The sequence below is a fragment of the Gambusia affinis genome, linkage group LG13 (genome assembly GCF_019740435.1).
Source record: "Gambusia affinis linkage group LG13, SWU_Gaff_1.0, whole genome shotgun sequence".
NCBI lineage: Eukaryota > Metazoa > Chordata > Actinopteri > Cyprinodontiformes > Poeciliidae > Gambusia > Gambusia affinis.
The window spans coordinates 7,051,033-7,074,237 of record NC_057880.1 but is presented as its reverse complement, the minus strand read 5'-3'; the positions used below and the strand labels follow the sequence as shown (position 1 = coordinate 7,074,237).

The following is a 23,205-nucleotide window of genomic DNA, read 5'->3' as shown; positions in this document are numbered from 1 at the left end:
TATTGATTTAGCTCTCTGAAAAGAAACAACACACACACTCTCTCTCTCTTTCATGCGCACACAGCCACATACTCAGTGCTTGGTATTAAAAGGCAGCTGTCCTTTTCTCTCTTCTATTTTTGCTCTGTTAGGTCCATTAAGATCAGCAATATGATGATATTTAATGAGTGAAGCCTCTCCACAAAGCAGCCAGTAATCATAAAGGTACAGCACAAGGACACGGACAGTAAACGTGCAGGCTTGTTGATGTTATATTGCAGACATAAATAACATTATTTGTGTCACAAATTTGTGTAAAAATAGTGTGTTTTTGCAGTCAAATTTGTCTCATTTTCCTCAGTTTTTATGATTTTCTCTCGCAAAGTACTTTAATGTAACCTGTGTGTCCAATTTCAAAACGCTTTAAAATTAAATTACATACATACGAAACAAAAAGCATAAAAAAACGTTTGATAGAAAATATCGTAACTTTTTAAAATTTAGTTTGCCTTTACTGGCTGCTTGGTAAATAAAAACATGTGGCTGTCATTTGATTAAAGTTTCATATGCTGCCTTTCCGAAAAAGTTTTATTAGAGCATAAAAAACATTCCACGGTCCTTTTTTATGGACTCTACTACATTGCTGATATTTGCTGACCAGCCTTCATTATATTAATGCATAATAGGATTAATATATGGAACAAAAGCTAGATAATTCTACATAGAACAAAGATTTTTTTAAACGCAATGAAACCTGAAACAGGCCTCAAAACAAAAACAAAAAAAAGACAAACCTGCATATTATTTGAAATATGAACCAAATTATTCTACAGTGTTTACAGATTCTTTAATGCAATTTTAATATGTGAACATTATTGGGAAGTGACTGGAGCGCGCTCAATAAACACAAAGCTGAGTGGATAATGAACAGTATTGAACTGAGCCAAAGTTTCTGTTGTTATCTTTCCTTTTCCCTGTTCCAGTCGCCCAGTGGGTAACAACACAATAGCAGCATAGCTAGAGAACAAAGGTAATTGGTTTCGATCTGAGTTTGGGTTATAGACCAATAACCCTAATTACACACACAAAAAAAGCTCACACAAAAAGCAGTTTCTGGAAAAAGATAAATAAATAAGAATAAGTGGGGATGGTCTAAAAGGTCAAAATTGCTGTTGCTTTCTCCCTTAAGCAGTTGGTGTCAAATTGGGTGTGCAGACTTGATTTCATAATTGCCTAAAACTTTTTTTCCTCCCTTATGTAAACCTGTCTGGCTACTAAATAAATATATGTTACATAAACCAATTGTCAAATCTAAAATACCAAAGAAAGAAGGAAACAGTTTCTTCAGTGTTAAACGGAGCGAAGCAGAAGTCTACAGGAGTGCCACAGATCACAACCTTACGTAGAGTTATGCCACATAGAGTTCGCCTTTCACAGTTTTTCACAGTTCACCGCAGCTGTGAAAAACTCACGTTCTGCTGCGACGCATGACAACAGCTCTTATACAGCGACACCTTTTACACCTTTAAACGTCACTGACCTCCTCGCGCGCGACGCGACAGACCTGCGTCGCGTCACATCAGAAAACGAGGAAGAAGAAACGGCGAAGGCCAGTCAGAAGATAAACGAAGGCGTGTAGAAAAATGATTTCAAAAACTGTAAGGGCTTAATCAAAAGAGATGCTATTTTTTTATTGTTTTTTTTTTTCTTCTTAACGAAGAGGAACGCCGCATCTGGACGTGCTTTTGTGTAGGACGAAAGGTTTATTTCATAATTAACTTTTTTTTTTTGAGAGAAAGTGTGTTTTTTTTTTTCATCTGTACTTTCTTGATAATTAGAATACAGAAGGCATTTACTACAATTATTTATTTAGTTTTTTTAAATGGGAAAGTAAAATAAAAAAGTATTTCACGTTGGGAATGTCTGTTTTTTTTTATTATTATTTAAGGGTGTGGCTCCAAATAGTCTTGTCATAAAAAGACACATATTAAGCCTAGCGTTGAGCATCACTCAAGCTGGACTTTTGGGCCCACTGTCATTCATAGTTATATTCACATTTCGACACATTTAAACCCGAATCTCTTTGAATATTACTGGATTTAATGAACATTTGTGCAGGAGTAATTGGTCCCCTGTCCATAGATCCACTGAAATCGAGTAAATAAAGTTGAATTGTCTGTATTTTACTTGGAGCATGATTTTCGTTTTTCTGTGAAGGCTGTGAAGAACATTAACGAACAAAACAAGCGACTTCACAACAAACAACCAAGGAAATGGGGAAACAGACAGCGAGGGACAGCACAACTGCACACCTCCCAAGAGGTGTGCAACGGCTCTCCACCCTTTTTGACTGGTCACGCAAGGAGAGAGAGAGAGTGCTTCATTGGTTGTGAGCTTCATGAAGCCTGTCCGAGAGAGCTATTAAAAAAACAAAAACAAACAAAAGTCACACTGTTTCCAGTCAGACAATGTAGGGGACACAGCAAACATGTAGGGCATGTTCACCTACATGTCAAAGTTTTGTACGTGACCTTTTGTTCCATCTGTTAATTGTCCCATAACACCCATAGAGTTCACTGCTTTAACATTTCCCTCAAAGCAAGAAAGTGTTGAGACTTTGTGGCTAATTACAGCGGTCTTATAATCGGGCTCTGTTTGTAGAACTTCCTGCCTGTCTGCTCTCTGTTTCAAAGACAAAGACCAGAAAACGAGAAAATGTTTCCAACCAGAGCAGGAGGTGAGAAACTGAAACATGGTCACCTTTTGTTTTCGGTTTTATTCGGCTGGCGGATAGCTGTAACCATGGACAGAGGCAGCACCATGTCTCTGTCCATGGTGCTGAAGTGAACTTGTTCTCCCTGCTGTTTTACACACGCCAGTTTCTTTTGTGTTTACTTTTCAAACTTATTTTTCCTTTCAGAGTTCAGGCAAGAGATCAGCTGCTTGGTCTTTTACATGCCCCTCGGTTAAGCCAATTATATACAGGGTTGGATGAGATGATTTTTATATGACAGACTTTTATTTATTTTTTTTTACTTTTTAAAGCAAAATTATGTGTTCAATTGTAACTTAATGTTTTTTTTAACAGGTCATTATTATTATATCTACTATTGTTGCTTTATTTACAGTCTAGATGCATATTTACATCAAAGCACAAGAACTGCTGATGAAACTGGTGCGTCGGCAAACTTTGATACTTTGATGCGTCAGTTTTCAATAAAGAAAGTGACAAATCGCCAGTGGACTGGATGTTAGTCGACAGACTGCAGAGAGGAGAAATAAAATATGTCTGTCCCAAAGTGATGTCGTCCTCTGAGTGACATCACAGAAAAAGGTCAGGACAGATGACCTTTGGGTCATGATAATCTGCTCTTGTTGAAACCCCCCACACAAAATGTCAATAAATGAACAATAAAATAAACAGACACAGCCAGACAAAACGACTCAGCTTTGAAAAATAAACCAACATCTTTTATTTGGTCACTCATCACTATACGTGCCCAAGGCAGTTCCACGCACAATGAAAACCTCTTTGCTCTATATGTTGAATAGTATAAAGTGATTATATGCATCTGTGTCCTTTCAGAGTTTTTCCAAGCCCTTCTCCTTGCAGCCTCCTTCTTTCACAATCCAAAGACTCGCTTACAGACTCGATGAAAACGCTCCGCAATCGTTCCAGAAAACACACCACTAGAAATGAACGGAGCCCATGGCTCATTGTTACAATTTATATCATTTAACATTCAAGAACGGCAAAAATGTCAGGTTTTTCGTTGCACTGTGAAATTCTCAATATGCAGAAATCAATGGAAGTCCCTTTGCAGCTGACAAACTGGAAGATCTTACAGAACGTGATTGGCTTGAAATTAAAGGCATTTAATAATCAGAAATACACATTTTAATGACAGAGTTGTGTGCTACAGGTCTAATGCAAACACATAGGTGCACCAATTACACAACTTTCAAAATGATGTTGTCTGAACCATGCTGTTTTTAACCAACTATTTAGCTAGGGGGTGATTTTTTTTAAAACGAAGTTCCTACTTGCTCTGCCAGAAGTTAAAATCTACAATTAATATTCCCAAAAAAATTTGCATTTACGAGTCAATAAGTCAATAAATCAGTAGGCCAGAGGAAAATTTGTTTTTGTTTGTGAACTTTCCAATTTAAACACCATTTTTTGCAGACATTAAGACAAAAAAAAAAGCTTATGGAGATGTATGGCACTGAAAATCAGATGGACTCTATAACAGACTGTCTCCTAATGTGAACCTGTGAGAATTTCTTAAGACTTTACACAGCTGAGAATCGTCTTTGGAAATCGGGATGTTCATCTTCGGTTGAAAGGAAAAAATACATTTGACTGCCAATGTCAGAAACTTTTTGGAAAAAGAACGAAACCTGGAAACAGATAAATGTGGCCCCCATTTTAAATAAACCTACAAGCATCTCAGTGTTGCTTGCAGAATCCTTAACCGTTACCATGATCTGAATACATACTGCGTACATACAATGTAAACATGTACTATGTAGATGGATAGATAAATAGCCACACCGAAAAACATACCACCGTTGGTCCAATCTTTCTGAATGTCTTTTGCATCAAATACCATGTGTGTGAATAAAAAAAAAGGTGTTTATTTCTTTTTTTGTTTGTGTGTTTGTTTTGTAAATAGCATTTTTATGAGATGAGAAGAGGTATTCATTCCAACGTGGACCCCTCCTCAAAGTGACTGCAAACGAGAAAAAGGACAAGGTCACTGGACCGAATGAAACAGGAAATCAATCATTTTTCAGACGTAGAGTGTTAGACAGTTACCTATGTTTACTAAAGTAACAAAAAGCAGGACAGACACCATGAAGCATCTGGATTTTCTAAGCATTTCTAGTGGGATTTACAGTTGCAGGGATTGCTAGGCAACGTGGAATTAAGAAAAAATACCCAAATGGGAGAATATTTTCAAATGGCACGTTCCTGTTATATATAAAACTGTATTAAGAGAAGTAAAAATCCATTCTGTTGTCTTCACCAATAAATGACTATTAATGTATCACACAAAATAAAACTACCCTCCTATATGTGACCAACATGAGGATGTTACGGTAATTCCTTTAAATACTGCTGAGGCCGCTCCTTTGAAAATCACATTTTAAACAAAGTTTGGGAATACTAATTCTGTCACCAAAAAGAAGGAAAAGGCTGTTAATACTAACAAAATCTACAGACACATTTTGCTGTGAAGCTCTGATTAGCATGTGTTAACGGATAACATTTTCACTCAACTTGATCTCTAACGTAAGACAAAAAAACCAAATAATAATAGTAAAAATATGCCGTGGATCAGTCTGAACCACATTTGTTGTGTCTGAATTTAAGTTAAAGTTTGCCACATTTCCAGGCAAGGATTGGGTGGAATTAGGTTCTTATATATATCTTCAGTCACAGCTTAAGAGGTACTTAGGAGACGTGAAGATGCCCACCAGTTGAAGGTTGTTTAGAGGTGGTTTAGGTTGATGTTATTGTAGAGCTCCTGGAAAGAGCTGGGCTCATCTCTGGACTCCTCCGCTGCACTGGTTCCTGGACCTTCATCCCTGTTTGTGTTTAGCAGGAGAGGAAAAGTCACACGAGAGTTTCTTTTACATGCAAAAAACAAAAACAAAAACAAAAAAAAAAACACAAACGCAAATATAAAATCCACGCCGATGGAAAACACTTGCGATATTTGTTTACTTTGTTTCTTGTAGATTCTATAGTGTTAAAATCTAGTGTTCACACGAGAGGTTTTGGAAGTCTCACCCTCTCTTTCCCGCTAGGAGATTGTTCAGGTAATCCTTGGCCGCCTTCTGTTTCCGGAAGCGGCTGTAGTTGTCTGTGAAGATGGCGTCCGTGTGGCGCTTTGCCGGCTCCATCAGGTTGTCACTGAAAGGAAGGGTGAGGTCAAAGTTCAGAGCGCGGCAGATCTCTGCATCTGTGTGTGTGTGTGAGTGTGAGTGTGAGTGTGTGTGCTTCAGTTCTCCCAGGGTCTATTGGAGACATGCAACAGAAAGCTTCCACGGCATAAATTAACCTTTAGAAATGATTAACCATCATGGAGCGGGTCAGCTCTTTTCATTTCAAATGTCAGTTAGTCCTCTTGAACAGATCAGTGAAATAAACTGTTGCTGTTTTTTTTTTCTCGCTCCTGTCAGAAAGTAAAACTTTTTTTTTTTGTTGTCCAACCAATTTTGTGTTAGGGAGAAAGAAAATGAGATAATGGGAGTGAAAATAATCTCTTCAGAACAAAAACTGAAAAATATTCATATTTATATTAATTATTAAAATAAACATAGTAAATTGAAAAATAAAATCTGATCATTCAGACATCTCTCTTTCCCTTTACTTTTATTTGTAGCTTTTCCACCTTATAGAGGGGAAACAACCACTTGATTCTTCCAAATAAAGGGCTAAAGGGACTTTAACAATTTACAATTGTTACATGCTCAAAGTACACTCAATAAAATTAACCTCAGGGGTTATTACATTAACAAAAGACTATCATGTACTTTTGACTAAATAATTTCATGTTTCAAAAAATACGTGATACAATCATGTTGGATGAACAAGAAATTCAACAGCTTAACGTTAATGAAATTTAATCATGTTGAGGTAACATGATTCATTATAGTCAGACTGATCTTGTGCTGAAGACGACGAGTGAGATCACGGGAAACCACACGAGATAATAGGTTTTTTTGTACCCGGGAAAACTCCAGCGGGTACAAATGTAGTCTTAAAATGTAGTCTTATGAGAAAACTACATTTTTCTGGCAGCATTGTGCAAGTATATATGCACATGTTGTTTTGTTTGATCACTTTCATGTAATTGATGTACTCATTCAGTGGCTAACGTGCTAACATCACAAGGAGTGATGGCTAGCTGGCAATTAATCAGCGTTTCTCTACCATTTGCACCATTTTCTGCTTGTTCCTTGCTTGTGTCAAAAAATTGAATTGAGGTGGTTATTGCATTTACAAAAATAACCCCAAACAAACCATGTTTTAAGAAAATATTTTTATGTTTCAAATGCAAATGTGATAAAATCATGTCAGATCAACATAAAATTCAACAACCTGGGGTTAATAAAATGTATTCAAGTTGAGATAACTTGATTCAATTTAGTCAGATTGATCTCCCGCCGAAGAGGGTCTAGCGAGATCAGGAGATCACGCGAGATGCTAGCGAGACTATGAAAGATCACAGGACATAATTCCCGCAATTTCACGTGCACGAATTACATCAGTCTTCTCTGGCTGGATGAGGACAATATAGTGTCGCTTCATCACAGGAAATTAATGTAGAGAAACATTTCTAAATCAATGTTTAAAACAAACTGAGTTTCTATAAACCTTCCTGAATATAAAAACCTGGAAAACTAAGAATCTTCAGACATTGTTGGTTTGAGACAACAAAACATTTTTTGAGAATGTGCATGTTTGATATGGGCTTCTTGGTATCATAAAAGAGTGGGGCATCCAAGAACTAGAAATTAAAAAAGATCTAATAAAATAGATCTTATTTATCAGTTGGCTCCTGAACAAGTTTGGTACCACTTGTATGCATGTACAGTGGAGTACATTTCTCTTAGTTGCTGTTGAGTATGGGAGATTACAAAAGCAAGATTATTGCTTGGATTTTAAATGGTTGGCGTGCAGCAAGAGGGGTTTGCACAGCTGTGTGCATATTTATATTTCAAGCCTACAAAGTTAGGCATAGTGATTAACTGTGATTAATCAGCCAGTGCCAGATTCTGCTATGGGCAACACGGGCAACCGACCAGGGCGGCATATTGTGTGGGTGACGAGAACGACCCTTCACCCCTCTCACCGCCCCAGATACTCCAATTGTCTGTGTCTCACTGTAACTTCCATCCTTCTGTCCATAGACTAATGGATGGAAGACATAGTCAGATGTTGCCATCTTACTGTATCTGCCAACCTTAGGTCTACAGATAGAGGCACAGAAGGTGTCTCTGTCTGCAAACATAGTATATGGATAGAGACATCAGAATGTATCTGTCTATGGAAATGTCTCTGTGTACCTGAGTATTAAGTTAAAATTAAATCTAATATCACTGAACATTGTTATTTTTCAGGAAACAGCATCAAGGGCACAAGCGAGTCCAGCAGCTCCTTTTGGCAGCTAGAGTATTGTTTCATAGATGAGAACTATGAGAACTATTTCAGTAATGACTTTACAAAACATATTTGGCAGCTCACAGGCATGTAATCTAAAAATGTAACTTCTACTTAAAAACAAAAGGGTAGTTTTAAACTGTCTTCCATCTGTATGGGCGATTCATAGGGCTCAACCCAGAAAGACGAACAAAAGCTGCAAACGGAAAAGTGACATCAACCAACAGGACGACTTCTGCAAAACACAGCAGTGAACCCGCATGTCTCCATGCTTCTCCTCCATGAACCAATGGAACTTTTAAAATGGTAAAATTACACATTCAGTTCTCTAACTCCATCTTTCTCATGTTTAGCAGGACAGATTCACATCTTATCTTCTGTGCAGGAATGAAATAATCATCAAAAGTTGTGTTTGCAACTTTAAAACTGTTCATACTATGCTCGTATATTTCTGTGAAAATACAAACATAAAGAAGATTTTCACAGTTGGTGATTATTATTTCTGTCACATAACTGTTCCTTTTTGATGCACAGTTTTCCTCCAGAGCAACAGACGCAATAATAAATATGTTTCGAAACGTGATTGGGTGAAATAAAATATATCTACACTTATAGTCCCCACGCTTTTTTGAATATGTAGACCTTAGGAAGTGGTAATTGTTGGTTTGTTGGCTTTCTTTAATCAGGTCGTCCACTTTTCTAATGTTTTTTTAAAATCCAAGATTATAAAAATTCATTGTGAGCTAAGTTTGAATATTGTTTTGTTTTTCTCTTTAATTTACAAGACTATTTTTAATATTTTTATTTATTTATTTTTCATATTTCCTGATACAATAATATTCACTCTCGTGTCCAAAATGTATGACGCCTACCTGACGCGCTTCCCGATCAGAGACTCCAGGTACCTCCTCGCCGACAGCTGCCCCAGGAGTTTGCTGTATCCGCTGGTGAACAAACCGTCTGCATGTCTCGTCGGTCTGCAAAAGAATTACAGGGCAGTCGCATCAAGAAGGCGTTCAGACTGGCTCCATCCGAACATCAGTTTTTTTTTTTTTTTGTGAAACAGACGCGCATCAGCCTGACCTGTAACTGCGCTAAATATGATGCAAAGGGCAGCTGTATCCTGAAGAAATTCAAATGCGTAAAGTACAATTGTTTTAGGAGACGGTCTGTTTATCTGAGATGAGCTAAAGTCGAATGATCCTGAACGCGCAGATCTCGTCCGGCACACGCTCAGCTCTGTTGCTGAAGGCTTGCGCTCACCTCGTGGATGCGTACGGTAGACTCAGAGTCTGGGAGTATAACACACTGCACACTGCCATTAGGAGAAGCAGGTGGGGGCCGGTCCGTTGTACCATCGCTTTACACCTAAGGAAGGAAATGGTGGCATGTTATTCCCTTTCTTTCTTTTTCTTTTTCTTTTTTTTTTAAATATTTTTTCGTCTAAATTAATATCACACAGACGATACACAATTGGAGAAGAACAACAGATCTGTGAATCCTTTTCAAGCGACACTAATTAAAAAAAAAAAAAAACATGCAAAACTCAGGGTGTCTCATGCGTAATTACGCACGGTGTTGTGAAGAGCTGTAAACCACACACTACGATAATGAACGATTGAATCTGACAAGTTTTTTCCTTCTTTCTTTCTTTTTTTCGTTTTTTTTTAAAGCGAGTTTCTGATCAAATGCCCCGACTTTGCTCCAAAATGTCTTAAGAAACCGTGAAATTATCGAGATTTAATTTGACCGGTGCGTGCGTCTTTTTGTTGCGTAAAGAAAACGTCTAGATTTTATGAAAGAGATTTCTTATTCTAAACTTTTTTTTTTTGGTGGGTTAGGTTAGTGATGAGATGCCAACCTCCAAGATTACTACAAATCTTTATATATATATATATGAAGAAATTAGAACTCATCCAAAAATCAGTGCGCAATTACTCAAGGCACCGGCAACCGCAAACTCATCTGACAGGAAAGAGGACAAATGGGTTAGTGTTGAGGTTCTGCTAACTCCATAAAGAGCATTGTATTTGATGTTATACTCAAAAAGTTGCTACTTAGAAACCTCCATCCAAATTCAACAGATGCCCCAAAACTTCCTAGAAAAAAAAATAAAATAAAAAAAATCTTACATTTTCTCTGCAGTAAAATTGCGATCGTCGGATCTTCTTCTCTTGATCCTGAACAGCTGCTTGTAGCTCCAAACTGGCCGATCCCGTCTGCCTCTGTCTGTCTGTTTCTGTTCGCCGTCGGTTCTGCCCCCGTTTTATACACCTGAATGTATCTAGTTTGCAGGAGGGAGGTGGGGGGACGTGAGCCCCATCAGCAGCGGCAGGAGACGTCAAAGGACCGCCGCTTCCGTCATCGGTCTTGCTCACGGTCGGAACCGAAGAGGCCATGTGCAAAGGTTCGCCGGAAGTTTTACTCTGAGTGTGTGTTCCAGGTAGTTGCGAGGAGAAATTGACTTATTCTTCGGCTCGACTCACCAGTATCTTTCTCTGGTCCCCAGTGTTGTCTGCTTACTTTGTCATACTGTGTAGTTCTGTGGGTTCATTGTTGACCGTCAAGCTTTGTATTCTTTGAAGTTGCTCTGGAATAACTTATTTTGACTTCCCTGTGTCTGGATTTATTTATTTCATTCTATGGCATCTAAATCATTGTGACTGATTGTAATTGTTGTAAGTTAATTCATGATTGTTGTCTTTTATAAGAAATAGTGTATTTATAGACTTCTGTACAGCACAAGTGGTGCAGCTTTAACTGGTTTAAAAGTGCTTTCTAAATCAATTTGACGTTGACATTAGGTTGGAACTCCAATGTCAATGTCAGACTTCTATTTGTCAGACAATAGAAGTCTGACAAAGACAGATACAAATTGCTGTAAAATATTGGAGACGCAGCGTACATGCCTATGGAGGCATCCGAAAACCATAAATCCTTTAAAAATACATAGAAACACTGAAACTTGGTACATTTTTTTGTGTAATCTTTCTGTTTTATTCTGGGGACACTTAAAAAAAACCCCATAATTTAGTATTTTTTATTTATTGAAAGCCAAAATGCCAAAATCATTAGAGTTAATCAAAACATGCAAAGATCCTTTATTAATGTGGCTTAAGTCCAATTCAGCTTTGCTGTGAACTAAGGTGTTTTGTCGTTTCACCTGTTTAATATCACAGTATCAGATCGAATGCAATAAAACATTCATTCTTCAGAATGTAGCATTTGTTGTAATCACTGTATTTCTGGTGTTGCCTCACAGTGAACATTAGAAGGATCCAGAAGTCTTCAGAAGAACGAAGGAACATCTGAAAAATCAAAAGCCTGCCAATGATTCCATCAATGTTAAACAAAGATTTGGGGCTTAAATATTCAGACACACTATTAGGAATGTTCTTGCCTCCTCAAAACATAAAAACTTCATTCATCAACAATGGCAACAAAATCCTCCAGTCCTCTCACCTCTCCTGCTCCATCCATCCATTTGTTCACAAAGCAAAGTGGGCTCTGGAAATCTGATAAATGATAAATGCGGCTAAGCATTTTACACCCAAAGACACTGATGTTTTTTTATTTTATTTATTTTTCAGGTTGTTTGGGGGCTTTTACGAAAGAACCACCACGCTGGGCTGAAGTGTTTCTGAGTCCACCCACAGTGTTCTCGATGAGCCCGGTTTGTTTTGATGGAACAGCACAGTGAAAGAGCCGTGACGTCAGCTGGCGCCTCATCCGCACGTCCTGCCGTCCGTCCGTCCATCTGTCCTTCTGTCCTTCTGTTCGTCTTTCCATCCATCCAAACGAGTGTGAACCATTTATCTTAAATCGCTGCAGTGGGGGGAAAAAAATGACAGTCTGAAACATACGAGACACAGAGGACGATGAGAGACTCTTGATGTAACAAAGTAGAAATGTGGAAAAACTGCAGCTTTATTTCCAGTGATCTATGGGTTTTTGTTTCCTTTGGGTCTGAATATGAAGGCATACTGTTACACAAAAGTCCACCTTATCTTGCCACCACTCACAGATATTACGGGATGTATTGTTAGAGGACAGCAGGAAAGGGGGAGTGATCCAAAACATAGGGTTCAATAAGCACAGAAACGGTTTAACAATTACGAGATCAACTTTCTTCCATGGATTAAAACAAAACAAAGGAAAAAAACCTAAACAACAACATCGAAAAACAAGAACAGCAACAAGAGAATTAGAGGGACAAAATGAGTATGTATAGCAAGTATAATTTATTTTAGACAATAAAAAATTATGTGTAGTTATGAACTGAAGAATGAAAAGTATAATAGTAAAACAGGAAAGCATGATCATGTTCACCTACATCTTTGCTGACCTGAAGAAATGGATCTTACTTACTTACTTACATCTTAAGCTGCCCATTCAACTCCGCAGTTATGGGTGGACAAAAAGCAAAACAAAACAAAACCTAACAACAGAATTTAAGATGAAATTGCTCTGATATTTTTAGTATTTTAGTTTTACACTTCACTGTACTTAAGTGACAATTTCAATTTGGAGGCAAAGAATTCTCTCAGGGATTGAAAAACCTCCAAGTCATGAGCTGATGGATGATTGCTGGTAATAAAACATGAGAATGCTAGAAAACGATGTTGTTCCACATCTCTTCTCCCCCATACAAAAACATTTTCAAAAGACATATGATCGAACGGCTTAAAAAGTTTCTGCATCAGTTCCACTACATTAAAGACGGTTGTGAGTAAATTACTGCAAACACAGTAGATCGATTATTATCTGTGTATAACTTTACAATGCAACAGTATACAATAATCATGAACGTGATTGATAGCAGCTTTAAATGGTTTTGCAGTTATAAGAAAGGCAACATTGCATTTGTGCTAATAAAAAAATGTCGACAATGTTTGGTTTCGAGAGCACAACACAGCTGCATTAAATTTTGCTCCCTGCAGCAAAAACAAACAATATTGTTTTCCGCAGATTTTCCAAGGAGCAGGATTGATTTTGATTCACATTTGTGGTTATGCACCTGATAATGACTACAAATCCTGTTTACAGAGATTTATATCTCTCATATATTTATACATCCTCCTGGTCAGCCGATGTCCTCCACCACCACCACCACCTCTTATCTGGCCTCTTCGCAGCCATGATGGCACTACGTAAACCTTAATGTGATCAGTTCATTGAAAAAGTGGATTACGCAGACGTCCAAGGGAGAAGGAGCTGCTCTAATTGACAGCGGTGACTGGAGACAGATCCCGGCAGGAAAGGGAAGCTGATGGAGGAAATGTCAGCCACATTATGTTGATGTTGACGGAATGTGCAGAGGAAAACGTTCCTATGGATGTGAGTCAGACCATCTCGACTATGTGCATGCTCAGGACGACACGGTCGGGGCCCTTTATTAGTTCTGGGCTCCCAGCACAAACAGCGGGTCGGTCACTTTTGCTACTACTGATAAGGAGCTGCCGGAAACCACAGCACCTTTTTAAATTTGGTAAGATGGTGGCTGTCACTCAGAGAGTTCAAGTAAACCGGTCGTACTCAGAATATAGTAATTTGTTGAGGTTATGGATTAAGGATTCTAAACATACGGTCAAATGAACACACAAATAACTCACAGACTCAAAATGAATCCTGTTCCACTGTTGTCTCGGCATAAGAACAGGACAGACTTTGGATGAGCTAAAGGGGCCGTGCAAAATAGAAAGGTCGAGGACTCTTCTCTCAAATGTTGGGAAATTTTACACAAGGCAAAGAAAGCTGGACAAATTTGCGATAGTATTTGTATAGTAACAGCTACGAAGCCTGGTAATTTTGTTAAAAACAAGTATTTTTAAATGTAAGGTCTGTTCTTGAATGAAAGGCTAGATTGCTTTAAGGGTTAAAGGGGTGTGATTATGCTAATGAAACACTGGAATGATGTTATTTTTTTGTTTTTCTTGGGCTTTTATTCATTCTTACCAGACCATGCAAGCAAATGTAACAAAGAAACAAAGAAAACACACTACAGAATGTGAGAGTAGAGCTCAAAAATGTCAAAGAAAAAGACAGATGAGTGGTGCAGCCATTATATCTGCATGTCTTCGCAGCAAGAGACTCTGCATCACAACTCTTCCAGCAGTCGGTGTGATGAGGGGAATCCCCTGGCTGGCTGAGTGCCTCTTTTGGCCAACATTATCCAATTAGCGAACTGCAGAGTAACAACTCTGATTGCAGATTACAGCTGGCAGCCTGATGGGACGCTCTGGGGTCTCGCTGCCACTTTCGCTCGTCTCCGTCTCCTCTGAGTGCAGGTGGCAGGTAGACAGATGGAGTGCAGCGGCTGAGGTAAGACACACTCAGAGACACGGTGAGAAGAGTGTTTGAAGAGAGAGGCCACACCGGAGGTAGGAACAGTGGATGTCTGAGACATGGAGGGAGGTGGAAGACAAAATAAATAAATTTAAAAAAAAAACCAAAGAAGTTAAAATAAACTAAGCAATTTTTATAAAGAGTGCACATGTTTAAGTTTCTTAAAAGGATCACAGGGTGTTTGCTCTTGATGTTTTTCTTTTTCTGCCTTTCACTGCAATAACAAATGCAAGGCTCTAGTGTTTCGGTGTCCAGCAACTGAAATTTTCATTTATTCTTCTTTGCACAATTCCTGGAGCTCAGTTTGATTGGATGGGTATTGTCTAAGCAGCAGTTTCCTAAATTCCCGAGTGGATTTGTGTCTTGTCTTTGACTGGACCATTCGAGCACATTATCATGCTATGAATTAGGTCATTTAAAAGCAGTTTTAGTCGTGTGTTTAGAGTCGTTTTCATTCTTAATTGAACTTTCGCTCCAGTCTTTAACAGCCGTTGACAAGTTTTCTTGCAGGCCCATAAAAACATTACGTCTGCAAACTGTTAAACAGCTGTACAAGCACAAAAAAACCAAAATAGTAGATTTAATTTACCATTGAAAATTCAAATCCCAGCTGAAATTGCTGTAGCTGTAGCAGAAGGTAAAACAGAAGGTAAAACAGGCATAATTCAGCAGCGTCCTCATTGTGTTGTAAAAAAAAAAAAAACCCAGTTGGAACCGAAAGTGGGATTGTTGTCCTATTTTTTTTATTCAGAGACATGCAATTAAGAAAGTAAGAAGTAATATTTGGTATTCGAAGAACTGTAATCTTCTCCATAAACCAATAACTATCATCTGAAATGTCAACCTATTTTTTTTTGCTGTGAACCCACCTCTGCCACCCCATTCGTTTCGATGACGGATCGCGATCCCCAACCTGAAGAGACGACCCTGATGAATCAGTTGAACTTCTCTAATGCTTAAACCCAATTCACTTGGACAGGATGCAAGCTGCATTCAGAGCTGAAACTGATCACAAGAAATCAGAGGACCGGAGGAAATTTGAAGAAATTACCAGTTAAAAGGACCCTAATGTAAATGATATGATTATGACACAGATTATCTGGAGTTCTGTTTCTCACTGATGACTTGGAGAGTCTCAGCCAGTGGCAATGTTAGTTTCATACAAGCGAATGTGGACAGCGGTAAAAGTGTAATTATTCAAAATTTCATGGCATGATGACAAAGTTAGGATCATCACATGTTTTCATAAAAGGCTTTCTGTTTTCTGCACACAAAAGCTTATTTAAAAAAACCTTCCGTAGGAGGGAAACATCTCTTGGTGTGGGGCCTTTCGAAGGCGCTTCCGATACGTGTAAATGTGTCAACGTGGCAACTATGAGATGTGCACTTTCAAAATCAGTGGAAACAAGATGGCAGCTGTTGAAAGTAAGTCATTAGATTTCAATTTTGCAGTTCGCTGCAAACCATAAAGGGGACATAACATTTTTGCTTGAGAACTTTGCTTTAGACAATATCTGCACATCAGGGAATTGCACCAGGAAATGTTTTTCAGACCTCTCATCTCTCATTAGAAACTTAAACATGTTGCTAACATTGATATTTAAACTGGGAATAACACTGAGCTTCAAACCAGTTGGATTCATACGAGATGTTACTGCTAACCTTTCGTTCACAGTTGGAATCACAGCAAAAGTTTGTTTTCCAAAGTACCAGCTCAGGTAAGTAGATAACAAACACATGCCACACTTTTAAGCTCTTTATTTATGTTAAATATCTTCAGAAGCCATGTATTGTTTTTTCTTTTCTTACTTCCCAGTATGTTTCATTTAAAGTTAGTCTACCACATAAAATGTCAGTCAAAATACACTGAAGTGCGTAGCATGAGTGTGACAAAAACATCCACGCATAAGAATGATTCACTCTGGCGCTAAACACAAAACCACAGCCAGCGGACTCATCAAGGGTCAACTCCCTTGAGGTTTGGTTAACGAAGGGATTGTTTGGTGCTCGTCTGGTACACAGGTCAATTAGCCTTCCAGAGCTCTTCAATGCATCCTAAATTAACTAAAGACATAAATACATTTGGTCTGAATTCAACCCCAAGCCAGCCATTACGCACCACATGCAGTCTTGAGGCTGTAATTGGTGCAACACACACTTGCACAAGCACACACTCACACTACCTTCATTAGCTCTGATTAGCTGGAAAAAATGTACCTAGAATGAATTGGGGCCGCCTGGCTCTCTTGTGGGAACCAATCGGATTACACTGTTCTTCCTGGTTGGAAAATGATGTCATCTATCTATCTATCTATCTATCTATCTATCTATCTATCTATCTATCTATCTATCTATCTATCTATCTATCTATCTATCTATCTATCTATCTATCTATCTATCTATCTATCTATCTATCTATCTATCTATCTATCTATCTATCTATCTATCTATCTATCTATCTATCTATCTATCTATCTATCTATCTATCTATCTATCTATCTATCTATCTATCTATCTATCTATCTATCTATCTATCTATCTATCTATCTATCTATCTATCTATCTATCTATCTATCTATCTATCTATCTATCTATCTATCTATTGAGGGATGTGATACTGATTCTCTTCAAAGTCTTCATTCTTTTGCTGCAGACATTTTCACACGAGCTTCATCAACATCGTGAAGCTCGTACCTTTGTGATGGTGGCATTAAATTTTTTGCGCTGTGCTGCCATTGTGTGTGCGGGGTCACCGGCAAACCTGAGCACCAGTGTTAGAATAATAATGTTTTGTTATCTTTCTTACATTGATAGTTTTATATTACTAGTCGTTTTACATTTTAAGGTTTAGTGTTCTCACTCCAGAGAAGAGGAACTTGTTAAACTGTGTGTAAGACATAACTAACCTTTCCTTGACCTCAAGCATGTTTTCACAGGTGCTTCTTTAGGGGGCCTTCCTGAGAAACTCTTTAGTTGCTTGCAAGGCAAATAGTAGGTATTTTTACTCTTTTTTCTCACCTATAGAAAGAAAGTAAATATCCAAGAGAGGAGCGGGCTTGAGTCCCCCCCCCCTTGGAGCCGGCAAGAAAGGTGTGTGTGTGCTTTTGTTTCTAATACCTTGTGTGGACCATTTTCCTGACATATACTACGTTGTGGGGAAGCACTGCTCTTTGTGGGGACCGAAGCCTGGTCCCCACAAGGGGAAACGCTGTTTCTGGGTCATGCTAGCATGTAACACATGCTAGTATACCATGAGTATTTGTTGGAGTTACATTGAACAGTTAATTTAGAGTTTAATTTTTAAATGAATTTACATTTTATGGAAATGGGTGAAGTGTTCCAGCAGCAGGAAGTTCAGTTATTGCTGGATTCTAACATATGTCTGAGAAAGCTCTTTTAAAATGTGCACGTTACCTAAAACAGGATCCTGACAACTAAAGATAAATATTAACCCAATGCCCTATGTTGTTAACAAATATTGGGCAATTCAGTAAAATTTGATAACAATTTCAGCACAGAAAAACAATTGAAAACGGACTGAAAATTTGTGACTGACTGAAAATCTGATCAATTTTTATGTTTCTGTTTGTGTCGTTTTGCGTTGCTGAAAATGAGTGTGATCAAGACAACAAACAAACTGTACTCAAGAACTGAGTAACTGATCAATTTCTTAATTATTTAATAATAATAATAATAATAATAATAATAATAATAATAATAATAATAATAATAATAATAATAATAATAATAATAATAATAATAATAATAATAATAATAATAGTCATCTGGTTTGAAATGCAAGGTTAAAAGAAATTTTGATATTTTAAGTAACTGGTTATTCCAAACCGATGATTGTGAATAAGGGTAATGTTTTCTAGACTAAAATTTAAATCTTTTAATCTAGGTTTGTTTGATTGATGATTATTAAATTTATAAAGAAATATTGAATTAGAGGATATGAGGTTTTGGTTTAATTTCAGAATGGTCATTTTTATTTAAAAAGAGTAAAAAAAACAAAACAATGTTCTGCAGAAGAGCCAACTGCAGGTTGTGCCATCTGTCAGGAGCACAACAGAAGTGTTCCACCTTGATGAATTTGACAACATCCACATGTAAGATCTCTAACAAAATGCCTCTGCTAACAGCTTTTCTACAAGCGATACAAGTGCAAGTTAGACTAGCAGTTTGTAAGTGTGCAGGAAAGGATGAGGTTCTATAATGACAACAGGTCAGCTGATCATATGTTAAAAGAAGCAGCAACAGGACAACATGGAATTGGAAACTTCCTAGAATAAGATGAAGAAAACAAATGAGAATAAGTAAAGGGGCAACACTGAATGATGATAAAACTTTTCAGGTAAATAAACAAACCTATTCTGCCAAATAGGTTGAATTTGTCTTCAGGGACAAATCGTCACCCTGCTAGGCTGGGGGTCCTGACATCTCTGTATTCTGAGCAGCAATGGGGCCTCCACATGCCAGGTGGATCCTCCACTGTGTTGTGACTGCAGCATGTCTACTGTTTTGGAGAGGGAGCGGTCTCACCCTCAACAGCATAAGGAGAGAAGCGGACACATCCTCCCTCCAGACTCATCCACATGACTACAGCACCAACATGTGGTGGCAACTGATGAACAGGACTGCATGTGAGGGAAATGAGACCAACTGCTATGTGTGTGCACAGCTACCCTACACACAACTCTGGACTGAGACCTGGAAACATAACCACACAACAACAAATTTGTTTGCATGGAGCAAGCACGCATCCAGGCTACAACAAATCGTCTAACATCAAGGATATTTGGGAAAACCGAAACTGTTCCAAACTGTTTCCCAGTGAGTACCTACATTTAACACCACTGTTCACAGAACTGTGTTCCCCCATAGGTGACACCATGCCCCTGCCACAGATAGACCTCTGACTACCAGAAGTAATCACTTTGGCTAGTCTTAAGCCAGGAGCCCTTGGTGTCTGTGTGTATAACAATGGCACCACCTTTTTGTGGATGGTCCCATGGAACTTGTGTAACAAAATCTACATCTTCTGTGACAAGAAGGCAGACTTTTTCGACTGTGAGGCCTGCCAAGAGACGATCCACGCCAGCACTGCCTGTTCCAAAAGATGGAAGTCTGAGCGCAACTGTACCAGCTATATCCTTCTCAAGGTGAGGGAGTTCGACATCAGCAGCAAGACCAGGGGACGTCAAAGTTTCACCTTCTGCTGTGCCATTGTTCCAGGGAACAGAGGATCCAGAACAATGGCAGGATGGTACTTTCTGTGTGGATACACTGCTTATGCTTCTCTTCCCAGGAATTGGGGAGGACTGTGCGCTCTGGTTCCCCTCTCCAACCCACTGACTTTCCTGAAAAAGGTTTAGGGCGCTCACAGCCATGGACACTACTGCACTAGGAGAGACGTCGTGCAGAAAGTCCAAAGGTGGGGAGGCCTTACTACAAAACAGGAGTTCCTTGGAAATTCAGGATCTGGGACAGCGGAGAAAAGTTTATGTAAGGCCTATTTCCCATGGATGGGAGTAGCTGAAGTTTGAGACCATGTTGAGATGAACAGGTACGTACTGCTGCGTCTCATCAACAACGCTTGCCAGCTAGCCAACAGCACTGCAAAAGAGCTGACTACATTGAGAAACATGGTCCTGCAAAACTGTTTTGTTAGATCTTCTCACAGCCTCTCAAGGAGGTGTCTGCAAGAGCATAGGCTCAGTGTGGTACACATTTAATCCCTGATGAAACAGGAACTGGTGGAATTATTCATGATGCCCTGCATGAATTGGAAGAGCTTAAGGACTATGTGGACAGTGCAACTCAGGGGTCACACCCGTTTGACTTTGTTCCTTGGCTCACCTCTGGACCCTGGTGGCAGCTTTTGTTAAAAATTGGAACACCCATCTTGACTGTACTGATCTTATTCTGTCTTTTTACAACCTGCATCATTCCATGTCTTCGTAGCACAATGCTAAAGGAATTTAACACTGCTCTGGTCAGCTATCAGATGGTCAGGGTAACCTCTGACTCAGATGAGGACTACATATTGCTCCAGAAGGATGATGATGAAATGAAAACAGGAACATAGGAGGATGTCCTGTAATTAATAAACTAATTAAATCATTTGCTTAATGACTCCTACACTGCAAATGTGAAAACACATGGTGTCAGTGATAAAAAAAAAATTGCATTTGGTTTTCTACTGTTTCTTTTACACATTATATTTCTTTTTATAGTATGTAGAATCCATTTTTTTCTTTCTTAGATTTAGCTTTTATGTAAGAATGATAAAAAGGGGGAAATGTTAGAATTATAATGTTTTGTTATCTTTCTTACATTAGTAGTTTTGTACTACTAGCTGTTTTACATTTTAAGGTTTAGTGTTCTCAACCCAGAGAAGAGGAACTTGTTAAACTGTGTGTAAGACATAACTAACCTTTCCTTGACCTCAAGCATGTTTTCACAGGTGCTTCTTTAGGGGGCCTTCCTGAGAAAATCTTTAGTTGCTTCAAATTGTCTGTGTGTAGAATTTAGTTTCTGTTTCCCTTCCTTGTCAAGATCGCTCTCCCACTTCCCATTCACTCCCTTTCTCTGCTCATAAACAGAAAAAATTCTGCAGCAGAAGAGCAGAACGCATGGTAAACACCCTGGAGCAGTGGCTTGCTGTGTTCTCTCCTTTTGCAAAAGACTTGATTGAAAACTGAAACGTCGTCTGTGGTTCTCTTTGATGTAGGTTTGAAAAATACCTATGAACCAGCCGAGCCTTTGTGAATGTCATTAGCTGCAGGTGGGCCTGTCTGCAATGACATGTCAAAATGTGCCACGAGAGGTCATTTTCTCGTGGGGTCACAGGATTTTGTTTCATTTTTTTAAAGGACTGGTAACCATAAAAATATAAATCATATGAAAACTCTTCTGCTTATCGTCATCAAGAGAATTCCAACAACTTATTTCTCTCCTACTTAGACTCATCCCTCTCTTTCAGCAGTACAGTTAAAAATGATTCATAAGCATTAAATCATTAAGAGGATTACTAATATTGAACTTCAAAGAAAACCTTTGGAAAAAAAAAACCCATTAATGTCTTATTATACAGACTAATCTAATACATTGACAAAAATGATTCTAAATGACCTGCTGCGGTGCAGAATCGAGGCAAACAGAATATTATGAGTTTCACCTGGATAACTGAATTGCACTGGATTGCGTGGGAGAATTTGACATATTTATAAACACCATTTTTCACCCAGAGCTAGATTTGCGACAGACTGGTGTGGTCTTTGACGCAGTCGAAACCGCCAGCTTTAGAGATCAAGTCACCAGAGTGCGAGTCTACCTTAGTGCGTCACAGATGCACTTCCCTTCAGCAATAAAACCTGAATACCTGTCAAAGCAGGATGACCTCATCGCAATCATCTGGGATTCTTCAGCTAAATGAGCGTGATCAGATGCTCGTCCTGGTTGTTTTTGAGTTATAGAATTTCAACCTGCTTGTTTTCATAGAAAAGCAGTGTGAAAATGGACAAATTTGCTCAACATGACAACAATTTCTCCAATAATTACTTTTCCTAGAAACATTTCTGAACCTTACATTGGCCCATGTAACATAGACTCAAGATACCCCATACTGTGAAAGCGGCTGTTATTTATTCATTATTGATATTTTAAATTTTTTTACTGAGCCTCACCCATAGAATGAAATAACTTCTGGTAAGTTGATTTTTAAAAAAGTAGTATTATAATGGTAATATCGCTTGGTTGCTCTAATGAGTTTAACTCACACTAGAGAGCAAATTTGTTCATCTATGATAACATTATCTTTTTGTTGCTAAGTAGTTAGTGTGAGCTACTGCTGGCTATATTCAACAGACAATATTTTATACTAAGAATGAATTTTGCTCCCACAATTCAATTGTAATATGTTATCCGTTTTGTGTAAAATTACATTTACAAGCTCGATTTCTTTGATTTTGTTGAGCATTTTGTAGAACTGTCGCTACAAGAGTTGCCTTGCAGCAATGCTTTCCTGGGTTTAAGACTCTTATTTGGGCCTCTCTTGGGTTTTCCATGTTCCAGTCCCCCCACATCAAAACACGCAAACATCGGATTTGCATGTTTTGCAAACCCTTCGACTCAGGGTTTGTCTCCCTGAGTCAAACCCATGACTCAACCCTGATTGTGTTAAGTCTACCCGGCCCTGAATCTGTCCACAGTCTACAGAAAACAATCCAGCAGTTTGCAGAGTGAAGGAAAATAAATGTCCACTGTCAGTCATCACTTTGATTTTAGCCAGTCAACAACACTTTATTCAATAGATAAAACATTCTGCCACATTGTCGCCCTCTTTCTCTGCCTGGCATCTGGAAAGCGCTTCCCCGATCTAACCTGACAGAGTGGCGTAATACCTTGTCGTTGTCCAGAGCCAGCCATGCTTTCGACTGTCATCGTGCTTTCTGTTGCACGATGATGTAAATTTTTGCATAGCTTGTCTTTCAGCAGCAAGAAAACTTAGGCTGCATTTGATTTTCTTGTCATGACCTGAAAATGCTTTTTAATGCTGTAATTGAATAGTTTTCAGCAAGCTACTGTATGCGCCTTTTTCTGGACATCATTTTACTGTATGTAAATTGTAAATAAATCCGTCACAATAGATTTTAAGAGTTGGGTGAGTTTGGCTAAAATCTTAATGTGACTGTACTGTAGAC

At 38.5% G+C, this 23,205-nt stretch overlaps 1 protein-coding gene across 1 annotated transcript; it reads right to left on the bottom strand.

Moving 5' to 3' along the window:
* Positions 1-3,423: 3,423 nt before the first annotated feature.
* On the bottom strand, positions 3,424-10,409 carry LOC122842616 (vasoactive intestinal peptide). The gene is made up of 6 exons (XM_044136651.1): positions 10,285-10,409; positions 9,416-9,520; positions 9,025-9,129; positions 5,777-5,899; positions 5,461-5,571; positions 3,424-4,712 (listed from the first exon to the last, which is right to left on the bottom strand). Coding segments are annotated over exons 1-5 (432 nt in total). The 5' UTR covers positions 10,287-10,409; the 3' UTR covers positions 3,424-4,712; positions 5,461-5,474.
* Between the last annotated feature and the right edge of the window lie 12,796 nt (positions 10,410-23,205).